This window comes from Scaptodrosophila lebanonensis, unplaced genomic scaffold (assembly GCF_003285725.1).
Source record: "Scaptodrosophila lebanonensis strain 11010-0011.00,11010-0021.00 unplaced genomic scaffold, SlebRS2 tig00000024-arrow-pilon, whole genome shotgun sequence".
NCBI lineage: Eukaryota > Metazoa > Arthropoda > Insecta > Diptera > Drosophilidae > Scaptodrosophila > Scaptodrosophila lebanonensis.
The window spans coordinates 4920221-4936509 of record NW_022060538.1 but is presented as its reverse complement, the minus strand read 5'-3'; the positions used below and the strand labels follow the sequence as shown (position 1 = coordinate 4936509).

The window sequence follows — 16289 nt, the reverse complement described above, 5'->3', positions numbered from 1 at the left end:
ATATTCTATTCCATGGGTATGTGTGACGCTGTCGTTGCGTGCCAATTGACACATTTCATGTTCAAATATGCGTAAATAACAATTATTGTAATTTTTTCTCAGCTGCTGTTGCTTCGGAGCTGTGGCACAAAGCGCAGACTTGTTACAAGTGCCTCGTAACCTTACTCCGAACCTTGAACTTGGGTGACAGTCACAACTGGCAAATACAGCAACAGCAACAACAACAACAACAGCAGAAACAGCTACTCATATGTGTGTGTGTGTGTGCGTGCAAATGTGTCAACATTTTAGATTGCCTTGCATGATTTTCAAGAAAAATGAAGACAATAGTTGAATTTTACACTTTCGACTCCTTGTCATCGCTACAACAACACCAATAATACCAACAACAAGCAGAACCAAAGCGAACAACAATGACAATAACAACAAGAACAACATCATCGTTGTTGTCGTCGTCACCCCTTGGCACTGTGTCACGCGATTGTTGGTTTGAACAAGCGTGAAATGAATATATTTGTCATAAAACAAAGTCATGACGCCGTCGTCGCTACCAATGTCGACTGTCGTTTGTCGTTTGCCGTTTGTCGCTTCTCGGTTGTCTGATGTGCGCTTTCCCCATTAGCAAGTGCATGCAAGCAATAAATGAAAAAAAAAAAGAAATAACATCAACCAGCATGGGGAAGTGGGTTACTAAAGTCGCGTTTTAATTCTATTTGCACATTCAAGTAAAACGCACAAGCAACAAGAAAATTGTTCAGCGTTGATAGCTTCAACAACTTTTGCGACTTGCGACTTTTGCGCTCTTGTTTATATTCATCTTTTCGTACATACATACATACCTATATAAGAGTATGTGTATATGTACCTCAACAAATGATTCGAATGAAATTTATAACCAAAGTTAACAAAGATTCTGTGGCCCAACTTCCTATAGATAAGTTTAGTGGGGTGTAACCCTTCCTCCAAAAAGACAGAGATATGAACAAAGCATTGCTGTGGCTTCAGCGATTGCAAGCGCGCAACACAATAGGCATAAACTATTAGAGGCAACTATTGATTTTTGAACCTTTGCACAAGATACGCGTGCCGCAACAAATGTGGGTCAAGCACAAATTTTAAGTAAAAGTGTAGAAGAAGAAAAGTAATAATTATACAGGAAGAATTAAGACACTTCAATATATTAAAGAACAAAACGGTTATTCTTTTATATTATTTAATTTATTTCTAATCACCATTACTTTTCTCAGTAATGCTATGATCATTACAATAATTAAAATGCAATTCTAGCTTTGTTCGGACGGAGTCGTGGAAAATTCCACGATTTATTTATATTCTCGAGTCGATTTGCGTCTCGAAGATCTGCCACGCCTCCCTCCGCATGTTACATACATTCATACAAAACTATAAAAGGTGGGTTTTCTTAACATCGACAAAATTATTTGTGGACTCAAATATTTGAAATAAAATTAAAGCAAAGCTATAAATCGCTTTCATAAATCTGTCATAGCATGAAATCTATCAGTATCTAAAGTTTCTGCGAAACAACTGCAACAATAGAAAGGACTGGTGTGATGGTTGCTGGCTTTAAAATAATTATTATTGATTAAAATGTCGCTTTGATCTTGCAGAAAATAAGATGACAAAATGGTGTTACACAATTCAACACCCAGCTGTCACAACGATCTGGATATCGTGTGGATTTGACAAAGAGCGTTTCAGACGCTACTGATTTTGTGGTCACACTATATATATATAAATATTTATATATATATATATGTGTGTGGCTGTGTGTTTATTGCTGTCATAGCAGTTGGCAGTTGTTAATTGGCAAGCTTTTCATTTTAATTAATTATTTCATTATTTTGTTTATTGCTGCTGCGCTCTCGCATAAATGCATATTCAAACAATATAAAAACGCACATTTATACGCTTTATTAAAAACGCATTAATTTTATGACTTTATGTCAAAAAAAAATAGCAGAAAAAAAAACAAAAAACAAAAAGAAAGAAAGGAAACCTGCGGCGCGCACTCAATTCGCATGTCAAGCGCACAAAGTTTGTTTGGCCTTGTCGCCTTACTTTGACATTTTATGAGAAAATGTTGTTTTATTGGCAATGTTGTGGCTGCGACTGCGGCTACGGCTGCGACTGCGACTGGGATTGCGGCGGGACGTTCTATTGGCATGTCAGGCAAGTCAATCGCAGCGTAATTTATGCATTGCTTTTATGACGGCAACTTGCCAGCCCCCTCTAAATAAAAAAAAGAGGATATAATTTCGACTACGTCCATGACAGGCTTAAGTATTTTTTTATTTAATTAGCGTTGATTTACGTTGTGCCAGGTCACAAATCGTGCTAAGAGCGACGAAAGCCATTACATATATATCTCTAATATACAATCTATAATATTACCACACACACATATATATGACACATATATATACACAAACCATTTCGCTTAATCATCGTTAGTGGCCCAAGCGACACAACAACGACAGGTTATGCGGGGAAAAGTAACTTTTTCAATTTGATTTCGGTTAATTGTTATTGTTGTTGTCGCTGTTCCAGTGACTGTTCTTGTTGCTCATGTTGCTATCGTTGTTGTTGTTGTTATTATTATTATGACAAGACACTTTTCGTTGTCATTGTCGCTGTCACTGCGAAGGCAGCTAAAGCGCAGCTAATGTGTGCCTCGTTCTCAACTTTCTACGACCATCTTTTGGCTTTCTTTTCTCTTCTTTCTTCTTGTTGTTGTTATTTTTTATCGCTACTGCAGGGGTTTCCCCAAAAATGTTCATTTTTATGATTTTTATGACACCAAACCGTGCCAATAAATAAAGCACGACATGAAAAGCCACCACCAACGGCAGCATCACATGGCAACATGACGCAAATCGACATCTATCGATTACTGCAGAAGCTCCAGCGTCCCAACAAAAGGCAAAGTAATCAGCTGGCTGGCTGCTGCCTTCAAAAAGTCAAGAAGCAACTTGGCAGTATGTGGCACTTTTAAATTCGAGCAGTCAGAGCACAGTGCTGCCCTGCATCGCACCCAAGCTTTCCGCTTCCACTACTTCCTCAACAACCGACACAACTTAACTCTTGAACACATGCCGCCAGCAGGCACATGGAGGAGAAACTTTTCTGACGATGACGACAACAACGACTAGGACGAGCACAACAACAATGAAGATGAAGACCAAAAACTTGGACTACACACACGACTCTGAATGCCAGCCGAACAACTAGCGGCAAAAAAGTGATCCTTACTCTGCAAAAAATTTGTAGCTTCCTTAATATACATTCATGTTATAAGGAAAGCACAGAGCCAATATTATTATGCAATTTGCTTTTCGTTTGGAATGACAAAAATGAATTGTAATGGCCTCTTGAATAATGACAAATGGGTATTCAAAAGAAGACTTGCATTTGCTTCGCATGGTATTATTTTCGATCCTGTGGCAAAATACTTGTACATAAGTTTGGGAGTCTAATTGTGCTCATGAGCTTCTGGAATATATTCAGATGCCAAACACTTTCTGAACCAAATTTAGAAATACAAGATTTGCCTTTAAATGTAATCTGCGACTACTTTCAAGGTATATTATGTTATTTGTATTCTTTTGAAAATTGAGGACTGTCAAATAGTTTTTCAAGTTAGCTCCCATTACATAGGTTCGATAGAAACATGGTTGCTGAGGTCCTAGACAAACTTAAATGTCTCCAGTTCTTATCATCTTTGATATGAAGATATACACAGGCACAAGCAAATTTGTAGAATTGCAACATTAATTGTTTGTTATGTTTTTCTGTGCATTCCAAATAATACTCTTGGTAAGTTTAAAAGAAAAATTGATAATTGTGACTGAGACTGAGACTGCAATATATTCTACATTTTGCAATTATGCTGCTAGCATGCACCCATTGTACAGCATCAGTCTGGGACGCTGGGTAATTAGCCGTATTGAATTTTTGGCATAGAAATACACAAAGAATATCCAACAAACTTTGTTCTGTGGCTGCCACAGTATTTCACAACTTGTCAGATTTTTCGTTTCGTCCCCACAACCCCCCCACAAACCAACTCACAAACAGGTCTTTTGGTCAGTCGGTTCGTCGTTGGGTCTGCCATTCGGCCGATCGGTTGGTCACTATTACTAGTTTAGTGCCCGTTACAACCCACTCGATACATTTGCGCTACGTGACTGCACGAAAGGCATAGAGCGGGCTTAGAGGACGCTATTGGGGCTGCTCATAAAGGCCGCTTTGGGGTCTCGCCGGGCGCCTCAAAACAAACCAAAATGTACAAATTGTTGGTCAAAAATTGATTTGGCTTAATTTGGTGCACATTCAAAATTTGCCATATATACAAGGCTATCAATGAATACATAAGCGGGCCTGTAGACATGCTGTTTGTACATACATACAAGTATATACATAAATGTATGTACATACATGTTTAATTTAAATGCTGCTTGGCCCCTGGGGTGTGTTTACGGCAAAACGGTGGCGATGTTTAAAATATTTACACAGTTGCCGCAAAACTATGCGTACATATTGCTCATAATGATGCCAAACAACAGACGACGTGCTGGCCCTGCATTTGCTTCTCCGACACACTCGTACACACATAACTACTTACTGGGTTCTGAAAATAGTTTGTGGTGTGGCGTGGCAAAGCCAAACCAAAAATATAAATACTTATGTACAAGTATGCAGGCATACTCAAGCTTGTTATTTGTATTAATAATGGCAAGCGCAAAACTAATAGAAACTTCTTTAATATGAAACGACAAAACTACTTAAAAAGTTTCGCATGCCAAACTGAGGTAAACCCAAGCCGCTAAGCCCAAACCTGGAAGCCGACAAACCTGCTATTGGTTCAGAAGCGTCAGTCGTGGCAGCAAAAGCAGAAGCGGCAACGTTGGCGTCGGCGTCGGCGTCAGCGTTACAAGCAATGAAAGGTGGCGGCTGGGAATGCGCTGCCGCATGCCTCAGCTAACACACGAAACGGCAAACGGCAAACGAAAACTAAACTAAAGCAAATACCTAACAACAAGCAAATCCCTTGATGAGTTATTAAATCATTTTAAGCCACTTACAACTAAAAACAAATTGAAATATCACGCAATACCTTGGAGAGCACAGAGGGTGGCAAAGAAGCCAGCCTGGCACGCTGGCTGGCGGCAGGCGGCAGGCAGCCCTACAGGAAGGCATCCAGCACTCTTGGCATGCGCCATAGCGTGTATTTATACGCGACTGGCATATGTTGTGGGGGCGGATCGCGGGGGTGCGAAGCAGCTTGTTGTATTTGGGCTTGTAGCAGGCCAAACGTAACAACTTAATAACGTACTAAGCCTCAAACACAAATATGAATAGGAGGCAAGTAGCACAGGCACAGGCTGAGGCACAGGCAGAGGCACAGGCAGAGGCAAGCAAAAGATTTCTAACTCACCTCTGCTATATAGATATATAGTTCCTGCAGTTGTTGTTTTTGCCGCTGCTGGTAATGCCCCCAAAACGCTAATAACTTTTAAGCTGCGCCCAAACTTTTTTGCTACCATCGCCACCTACTGACTGCTACTTCTACAGCTAATGCTGATGCTGATGGTGCTGCTTCCACAGCTGAGCTGCTTTTCCTGCCACCATTTCTCCTTGCCTGACGATGGGACTTCCGCTTTTACCCCATTCAGCTTAATTTTGGCGCGCAGTGGGAGTTGGTTGGCCGCTGCCGCTGCCACTGCCACTGCGGAGCATGCCGCGAGCTATGCCGTGCGTTTGCCTGTTGAAAACTTCCTCAATAGTTGCGTACGTATGCCATGCATAGCACAAGTACGTAGGCATGTAGGTATTATACATAGGTATCCAGTAGAGATGACAACTTCATGTATCGTGAGAGTGTAGTTTCTAAGGCCGGAATGGGAAATAGCATTGCGCTACACAAGACTCTGTCAGATGTTGCAACGAGGCATCTAAATATTACACATAAAAAATAAACTGCCCATTTTTTTTTTAAATTGCCCTTCTTCAAATAGTAGATTATGAAATAATAAAAAATATTTATTGAGAAAGGTAGAGGCTCGGTAATCTGAAAGAGTTTATTTTTTTGCGTGCTTTTTGAAGGATCTAATGAGAGGTCATAACACAAACAATACTTTCTTCACAGAAATAACAAAGTTAAAGTTATGGAAAGAGTGGAGAAAATGTTAAGTACAATATTTGGGACGCCACTAACTTTGTACTTTAAACAGTTTTCTATAAGCATGCCCAAATTTCCACTTGATGGTAAAATATATTATTTGGTTGAATTTACTTCGCCTGTTCATATTTCGTTTCGCACTAAATAACAGACGTTTGTAAAAAAAAAAAGAAAACAAAAATATATGAACGAAAAAAACTTGCTAATTTTGTACCTCGTTTTCGAAGCAGTACAAATAAATAATAAATCGCGCTGTTAGCTGACTGAGGTGCTAAACAATATTTGATTTACGTTTCGGCTTATGGGGCATTAAACTCTTTCACAAAATTCACATATTTAAAACATAACCTATATTTAAGATATGTTTAAATGAAGATAACAAGAAAACAAGTTTTTGCTTCTCCAATATCTCATTTTTCATAAACAAACTCTGAGCAGTTGATAAAGCAGTAGTAAGAAGCACATTTTTATAACCATTTGTGAACTTGGAATAATTAAAGGTAAAAAAATATATATTATCTATAATTTTGGTAAATTATCTTTGATGGGTCTTACCCACAGATTGCACACATATGCGCCCTAGTTAAAGGATCACAGAAAAACATCATTACCAATCAATTTTCTTATTGATATTGCATTTTAAAATTATTAAAGCATTAAGTTTGACTAAATTGATTCGTGTTTTTCCTTTAAAAAGAGGGTTACTTAACAGGAAGCTCGCACATGATTCAAATCGCGGTTAGTGCTTCCCACAAAATTTTGCCAAAATACACAAAGAGCTTATATCTGTATCTATCAAAGGAAAAAAATCATAGAAAGATCTGCAGTGTTTGGAAAAATATGAACAGATCATCTATCAAGTTCAATCATTGTTTGAAGAGTAGCAAATACAATTTGTTGATTTATGGAAGGTATTAAATTTCGTGAGTGTGTGGCTGTCACGATCCCATTACTAGCTTGTGCACAGAATTGCGCTTGTCTACGATATGTTTATGTGTATGTTTGTGTTGTGCACAACTTGACTTGAAGCCTAAAAGTCACTCAGCGAAATCAGCGACGCATAGCAAAAGCGGCATCGCCATCAGCGAATCGGCAATGTCGGCTGAAGCAGACGACAGGAAGCGACGTGTTTGCAGCGCAAGCAAAACTTTTCATTTAACTTTCTTTTTTTTCGTTTCCTGATGTTCCCATACACACACACACACACACACACTCACGCACACACACATACAGACAGAGAATTGGTCGATGTGGCAGTCAGTGGCAGAAATCGCGCTGCCAGAGTCAGACCCAGAGCTGGGTCCAACTACCAGCATTAATATTGTTTTGTGTGTGAAAAAGCAGCCAAAATTACGACACTTGAGTGTGTTAAAACTTACGCGCGTTGTTCGCTCTCTCACTTGCTCACTCGCTGGCTTGCTTTTCAGCTCGCAAATCGAAAAGTAAGAGAAAAGAAAAAGTGAAAAGTTGCAAAAACTTGCATGAGTGCAAACGGAAGGTGGGGAGGTGGGAAGCTCAAGAAGTTCGAGTGGGTGTATAAGCCGCCTACTTCTACAGCAGCAGCAGCAGAAGCAACAGCAACAGCAGCAACAACAAAAGCAGCAAGCAAAGCACGCAAAACAGCAAAAGACAGCAGAAAAGTTGGTTGGTTGTTCGTGGCAGGCGACGGTGTCGAAAGGCTCCTTGGCAGCCTGTCTAGCCGGCACCATGGATGCCTGCTCATATGCTTGGGCTTGAGTCTTTGATGCGCCACGCTGCCTTTAGCCTTCAGCCTGCTGCTTACCGCTTTCTACTTGCTGTTAGTTTGCTTTTGCTACTTTTGCCAGTTTACACGCACCGCTGGGATTTCACAGTGGAAAAAGGCGAAAAAGTTACCATGATCCATTAACGTTAATTGTTTGGCGGCGGTGGCGGTGGCAACGCGGTGGCAAGACAACTTGCCTGGGATTTGCACGACACGCAGCTCCAGTTCTAGCTCCAGTACTAACTACAACAACAATAGCAACAACAACAGCAACAGTTACATCTACAGCTAAACAATGACAGCGTCGGTAGCAGCCGGCAGATAAGGTGTGTATTACAATGACACCGTGAAACTTTTTCGGTAGCACCAAACGGCGCACCAAACGACAGCAAGGCAGAGAGATATGGACAGAGAGGCAGGCAGACATAGAGACAGACATATATATAGTTTACTAAATTCAATTAGAGCTGCTCAAATTGGCATGCGCACACCTGTCATTGGGCTTTTGCTTGATAATGATGCATGTGCGGCACAGGTGGGTCGATGTCGATGCGAATGCCAAAAACTTGGCCACAACTTTGTCGACGTCGATGTCGATGTCGACTCCACCGTCTTCGTCGTCGCCTGCTTCGTCTTCGTCTTTGTTTGCGGTTCTGGAGAAGGTGCAGCTTTTTAAAGTTACGGCATAAAACTTGACTAATTTTTAAGACAAACTTTTTAAATAGGCACCAATCTCTCCTCGTAACTCGTCGCCGACACTTTGACAAGCCATTTTTAAGTAATTGAAATTGAATTTGCACACCCGCACACAAACAGCCACACACAAAACCAAAACTAAATCAATTAAACTTATTCAAAGCAAATTAAACTTCCGCACCAAGTACGCAACTGAGAGATTTTTAAAAAGTTGGTGTGAGTGTGAGAAAAAATACTGCAAACGGCTTTTCACACTTGTTAATCACATTTTCGGTCTTAACCAAATAGGAGGCACCCTGCTACAACAACAAAATTATCAACAACAACAACAGCAACTTGCTTCTGCCAACTTATTGTAATTAAGCGGCTTACGCTTTAGTAGGGCCTCTCAAATACACAAAGCACAAAAGCATAGCATACTTTCCGGCGCAAACTTCTTTCTGTCCCCCCACTGTACATTGGTTTGAAATATCATAATATTGGTAAAAGAAGTGAGCCCCAAAACTATAGTTCTCTACTTTGAAAAATGTATAATAATATTAAAACAGTATCTTTTATTCACGCCAGATAAAAAGGGTTGAGCCGGACTGATTGAAAGCCACAATTGCCGAAGCCTTAACTCTCAGATTTCAAGATTGTTCTTTATCAGCAACGGAGAAAGTAGATTTAATTTATACGTGTGCGGTTAGTTGTCTAATGTATTAATTATGTGATCATATTTGTTCAAAAGAAATTAATGTATTAAAATATTTTTGAAACTAATTTCCTATAACGAAAAACAGCATATACAAATATACAATAACAGTAATGACCCCACATTTATTACCTAACATCGCCGTGAGGTCCTACTCTTAACTATATATGCATATATAATTATTATATACAAGAAGGGTTTATAATCACGCGTTTTCTGTATGACAAAGTATTATAATATAACATTTTTGTACAGATTTACATAAAACTTCATTAACATTCTCCTCACTGTGCCTCTAAGGCTGCGACTCTGGCCCCGGTCAAGGTCTTCAACGTCTTTAGAGGGCAGTTTATCGAATTAAAAAAAGCAATAAGCAAGTGGGAGGCAAAACTCACACTTCATTGTGTGCTAGACAGACGCCGGGGCGTACAATAAAATTGAAGTGGCCACCAGTGAGAGTAGAAGGCGAGTAAGTGGAGAGTAAAACAAATGCGGGTGGCTGGGCAGTGCGGCTGGGCATTTGTGCGGGGATGCGTGGAGGCGGGGATGCGGGCCATGTGCACTCCATACAGCCAGGCAAAGTTGGCATAATTATTTCATTAACACTTAACAAGTGGCCATGGCAGGCCGGGACCGAAGTTACGCCGAGACCGGGGGCCCCGGCAGCAGCGCAAAAACTTTCGCATTACGCATTTGTGTGCAATTTTCAAATTAACAATTGTTAATTTTTTTCTTGTTGCCTTGGCGTTGCCTTTTCTTTTCTGTCATGCGGGCTTGCTATACACAGTAAGAAAACAAACAGCGAAATTCCTGACCGTTTGCCTTTTAAATATACATTTTTTTCAGGCTGCCCCGACTTTTTATTATTTTTTTTTACATTTTTTGTTAATTTTTCCTTACCAACTTTTTATTGCGTGTTTAGCATAATTTTTTAATAATTACATTTTTGTGTGTTTGACCAAAAGAAGCAAAAATAAAAAAACGCAACAAAGCAACAAGCGGCAGGCAGCCAAAAGAAAACGTCCTCATCATCATCAGCGCCATCATCGTTGGCAAAAGTTTAACAAAGTTTATTTGCATTACTGACAAACTGTTTAATTAGGGATTTTTTCTTAGATTTTTCAATGGAAACTTTTTTGTGTGCAGGGCTATGTAGCATGTATTTCCGTCCCAAAGAGTGAGTGTATCTGTGTGTGTGTATTTGTGTGAGAGAGTGTCATTACCACAAATACAATTAAACATGCGAAAACCAAACCGCAAAATACAGATGAGAAAACTGAGTTCTGTGTGGGGCAGAAACATTTTAGTGAATAACTAACAATGGCACGAGCACTGTTTGGACAACTATACTTTTTGCTTTTAAACGCAAATAAATGAACCTTCATTATATCTACAATACTTGTAGTTTACACAGTCTGACAGAAATATGGCTGTCCTACATAAATTATTTAAAAGCAACTTTACAAACTTGCTGACCACTGCATGAATGCTTCAACTGATGCAGACTTTTATTGTATGTGAAAACTCAGAGTTTGCTACGGACATTTTATTCTAATGATGCGCTTAACCGAGGTGTAGGCGCGTGCTTTCGATTCACACTGCCGATTTACATTAATGCGATTAACAATTCAAATCCTTTAATGTGGTTTGTAGAAAAAATTAGGCGTGAATATTCTTCATAAGCGATATGTGGACTTGCTGCCTTAGTTGGTTTGATTATAAGTTCTCATTGCTGCTTAGGAAAAATGCTAAGTTATACTTAAAGCAATAAATGAATAATTTCATAATGGTTTTAATTATAGGAAATTTGATATACTTTTAAATGTATGTAATTGTTTGGATTTGGAGATAGGCTTTCTCAAATTGATAGCTTATTTATATATCTTGAATCTACACATAAATGAAAAAGGTGAAAGGTGTACCACAAATGGCAATGAAAGAATTGTAATCGTAAATATAAAAGAAACCTTGAAGACTAAAATAGTATTTTATTTATTTTTTAATTTTACCAATGGCTATACTAAGATTTGTATTCGTATCTCTTAGGCCTTAAAAGCTAATGATGCCCATAACGACACACGGGCGATCAAATTTGTAATTAAAACATGCACTCTACCATGCCGCCTCTGCCTGTTACATAATTTCAGACTTTCTAGTAAACCTTTCACACTTCGTGTATGTTTAAATTTGTTAAATATTTGGCAGCAATTTCCATACTTTAACAAAAAAGCAATCATAGTGTAACCAAAACAAACCGCAAAATCAATATTCAATGCTTTCCATTATAATAATGTATGCACACATATGGTACATATACACGTACATATGTACTTGTACTTCTAAACGTGAATATATTTGTTATTTGTAATCAGAAATTGCCATAAAATATAAATTTCATTGATTCATACTGACAGGCATTTCCACAGCTGGAATTTCTTGTTGATAGAATGTGACAAGTGATTCCTTTAATAGGCATACTTAAATAGTTAGGTATACAGTTCCATTTAAAAGAAATTACACAGCTCGCGCATTATCATTTGAATGTATCTATGTGGGTCAGGCAATCACCATAACAATAACATCAGTTTATTTATTTTACATCTTGACCATTGTGCACAACTATTGGGCATCTCTATCTAAATTTCTGGCAAAAATTCACTGCAAAAAGTCTGGGCTGCAATGTCAGCATTTATTCGAGCATAAACATGAAAATAACACTGACTGACCAAATGAACGAATCGTACGTCACTAACACATTACGACCCCAACCGCAGACAGGCAGTTGCAGACAGACGGACACATCTTCCGATAACAGCTGTCAGTCACTCAAGCAGTCCGTTAACCAAACAGTCCAGCGGACAACAAAAAGCCGGGCAGCCAACCATTAGAAGCTGCAGCATTCGCTTCCATATTCACAGTCCCACTCCCATTCGTTCGCATCATTGTAATTGTTAATTACTACGAAATTTCTGTGTGTGCCATATACACCCACACTCGGCCGTCCAGCCACACACACACACGTACGCACAACAAACGCAAACGCACGCACGCACACATAGACAAGAAACTGAACGGCAGCAACAATTTCTCCATCTGCCGCCATTGCCTCGTGCATATTTATGCTTTTAGCAAACATCTTCTGCGTTTTGCTGCTTCCCAAGCGTAAGCCCAGCTAAGCCAGCTAGCGACTAGAGCACCGTAATAGGGATGAGCCGGCGATAATAAATGTGAGAAAATCGTGACAAATTGGGAACCAATTCCATTAATTACATCCACTAATTGTAAGTAATCGTGATATCTATGAATGAAACGAACAAATTCGATTCGTATACATTACAGGCTGTTGAACTTGAAATGACAGCCAATCTCTGAATATCTATTGCATTGTAATAAACGCAGAATTATTAATATTCAATTTAAATATGTATTATTATCTTAATTAGGCGAACGTTTTTATCTGGGTTAAGACGCGTAAATATTTGGCACACAAATTTGTGTAATTATTGCGGTAATAGAATTCACTAAAATGTTTCTTATATCAATGAACTACGGGCATTTAATTTAGGTCTTATTAGTATTAATACTAAGAAACAACATTATATTAATGACATACTTTTCAAATTCGATCAATTAATAAGCAAAATTTTTGTTAGTCCGACCATAGTCTTTAAGTAAAAGCTGCTATATATTACTTATTTGTGAAATAAGTTTTCAATTAATTTCTCCCCTTAATTAATAAGCAATTACTCTTAGATGCTCCAGACCTAAGATGCATCAACTAGTTTTTTATAACAAATCACCCATTCATTTAATTTATACCTAAATATAAAATACTCCATTCTATTGGAAAAAACTATTAGAAAAATTAAAATTAAATTTATAGTTTACATTCAATTCTTAGATTGATCCCATATGCAGAAGCATATTTCTTAAAAAGAAAAGGCTAGGTTCGTTATAAACATACACGAAAGTCGATTATATGTAAGTAATTACAGAAAGCCACAGCCCATCTTAATGATCACGTTTATTTGCAAAATAAACCCTGTAAACTTAGAAAATATGACAACTATATGCAAATACTTGACTTTGAGTCCGGAAATTGCGGAGATCCCGATGATTAACATGCACGTGAGGGGGTGAAATGGACATTCGTGATTGGCGTTATAACATATTTTGTCACGCGTCCGTGTCCCAACCGCACAGGCCGCTCGTCCACCCAAGTCGCCTACGCTTCTGCGCTGATTTGCTTGCTGCACGCAGCTAACAAGCGATGCGGCGGCAAACAACATCGTCATGCCATTTGGCAATGGACTGATGGCGCGTGGCAGGATCAGCAGGAGCAAGGGGATGGGTGGTAAGAGGGGATTGTGTATAGGGGCGGGCCGTTGCTAGCTGGCTCGCTGGCTGCCAGCCAGCTCAACCAGAATGAGCCACGTCAAGTGAGTTCACAATTTTTGCGTGCTACCATTTTTCTTCCGCTCGCTCGCTATACTCGTACTCCAGAGCATGGCACGGATTATCCTTGGCATGCAACGCCTTTATCCTGTTTTATTTGTGTTCTGTTGCTGTATTTTTTTTTTTTCCTTACTGGTTTTTGTTGTTCTGTGCCCGCTGATTTCGCTACTTAATTTTTTCGCCCTTTTTTGTGTGTTGGCTGTGTATTGCTTCGTTTCCGCTCTTGCTGCGCTGATTGGGCGTATTTTGTTATTTTCATGTGGCTACTGTTGCTGTTGTTGTTGCTGCTGTTGCTGCAATGCTGCTACTGCTGCTGCTGCTGCTGTCAGTCAAGGCACAAGACATCCTGCCAGTCAGGCAGTCATTTGTGTGCGCCCGCTCGTTTGTACATTCGCTTTGGTTTTTTTCCCACGTAATTAAAACTTGAAACGCATATGAATTAGAAAAAATACGAGGATGTGCGGAGAGCGACGTAAAACGAAAGCATTTTATGGCCCTGCCTGTCTGTCCGTCCGTCTGAATGTCGAGTTGCTGGGGTTGCCACTCCGACTGACATCGTTAACATTGCTGATTAAGTTTCTTGTCCTGTCCTGTATTCTCGCCGCTGTTTCTGTTTCTGTATCCGTGTCTGTCTCTGTCTCTGTGTCTGTGTCACTCAACGTGATTTGAAATAAAAATTTATAATTCCTGCCCCGCCTCCCCATCCCATTCGTAATCCACAAGTGAGCGGCACTGAATCGCTTTTGTATGTTTTATTTTATTATCAACTTTTCTTTTTTCTAATCTTCGTTATCAACACGACTCTTTGTTCTTTAGCCATGATGATGAAAGCCATGACGGTAGAGGCCAGCAAAGAATGGTGGAAAAGGGCGAAAGCCACCGCCATAGTAAGGCAGTCCATAGCGAAAACCATAGCCTGATCCAGGACCAGGACCAAAGCCAGATCCAAAGCCTGGTGGACCATAATATCCTGGTCCAAATCCAATCTGACGACCCACGCGCTCAGCATCAGCCACATCCTGCTGCTGCTTCAGTTCCCCCTCCAAAGCCTCCAGTGTAAGTGCTCTTTGCTCACCATTCTTGCCAACTTCCAGTTTGCTGCCATTAACAAATGCGATTGTGGCAAGCAGGGCACTTAGCGCCAAGACGAGGCACGAGAAAGTGCGCATCTTGCGGATTACTTTGGATTATAGTAACACAATTCACTTTGTACTCCTTTTATAGCAAATTCAAAGTGAACGAGCAACATCAATTAGCACAAATTATTAAGATGTAAGAGTAAATCTAATTATATTGCGGACTGCAGAGAAACAAAATATGTAATACTATCAGCACACAAACTAATAAATGAGTTGGTAAGCATGTATACGAGTATATATCTCTGAGATGGTTACGGAGATATTCTCGCAATTCAAAGTTAATCGAACTCTAACGCTAATATTAATTTATAGATTTAGCAACATGATATAAATTATAAAATTATCTGCATACAAGTATTTTCCAAAATCGAAACACGTTTGACTGTTTGTTTCATAGTTTTTAGTTCAAAAAACCGGCTTTTAGTGAAATAAGTCTAAACCTGTAAATTGTCCAGGACTGTTTTGGAACTCCAAATGACAGGAGAGACTTTAGATTGGATTACGATTTATTATGTAGAAAATTTAACAGGATATCCCATTGCAAAAATCACTACTCAGAACTGGATCCATTTTTTAGAGATATCTTTCGATTTTTCAGAGCTATCAATTTCGTCTGCAGATCCGAGGTATGTGAAGGTAAAATACAGTTTCGGGCAAACCAGTATGGCTAATAATTCTCTTTTAGATGACATATTCTGAAAGTATGTCGAAATAATTCAATTATTTAATTTTCCATTTCAAGTCGACGCAAAATATGTTAAATCTGTTGCGTAACAACGAACAACAACTGAAACCGTCATATCAAAACATACTATTAGTCACCTACTTCTGAAAAGAGTCTCGACATCAAGCGAACTAACAATTAATGTATACAAAAATCTAGCACTTTCTACTAGATTATACCTTTTTCTGGGAATCAGCTGAAACCAGAAGCAACTGAGTACGAGCTTAAAAATTTATAAAATTTATTAGCACATCGTTGTTTCAGATCATTATCACGCAATTATTTCGTTCATTATAATTTAGCCATAAAATCCATAGTAGGGCCTTCTGAAACCACCGCCGTAGAAGGATCTTCCAAAACCGCCTCCATAATAAGGGCGCCTAAAGCCGCCACCGTAGAAGCCTGGTCCGAAACCTGGTCCGAAACCTCGACCAAAGCCACCGCCAAAGCGTCTGAAACCAAACTGCCGGGGCTCGCGCACTTCTGAGTTTTCCTGCTGGCCGCCTACTTCATCAACATCCTCCAATGTCAGCTGTTTCAGCTGCTGTTGTTCATCGGCAACGGCTTCCGCCAGGACGGCCACAGCACTTAGAACTAATAAAAAGTAGACAAAAAATGTTCGCATCGCTCGCTGTTGG

General features: G+C 39.4%; 1 protein-coding gene across 1 annotated transcript; it reads right to left on the bottom strand.

Annotated features, from left to right (window-relative positions):
• Positions 1-15949: 15949 nt before the first annotated feature.
• LOC115621954 (ATP-dependent RNA helicase ded1) lies at positions 15950-16276 on the bottom strand. The gene has a single exon (XM_030515801.1). The coding sequence runs from the start codon at positions 16274-16276 to the stop codon at positions 15950-15952; it is 327 nt and encodes a 108-aa protein (XP_030371661.1).
• Between the last annotated feature and the right edge of the window lie 13 nt (positions 16277-16289).

What these genes read in the sequence shown, in the direction of transcription:
- LOC115621954 (XM_030515801.1), bottom strand. Translation starts at nt 16,276, where the DNA reads ATGCGAACATTTTTTGTCTACTTTTTATTAGTTCTAAGTGCTGTGGCC.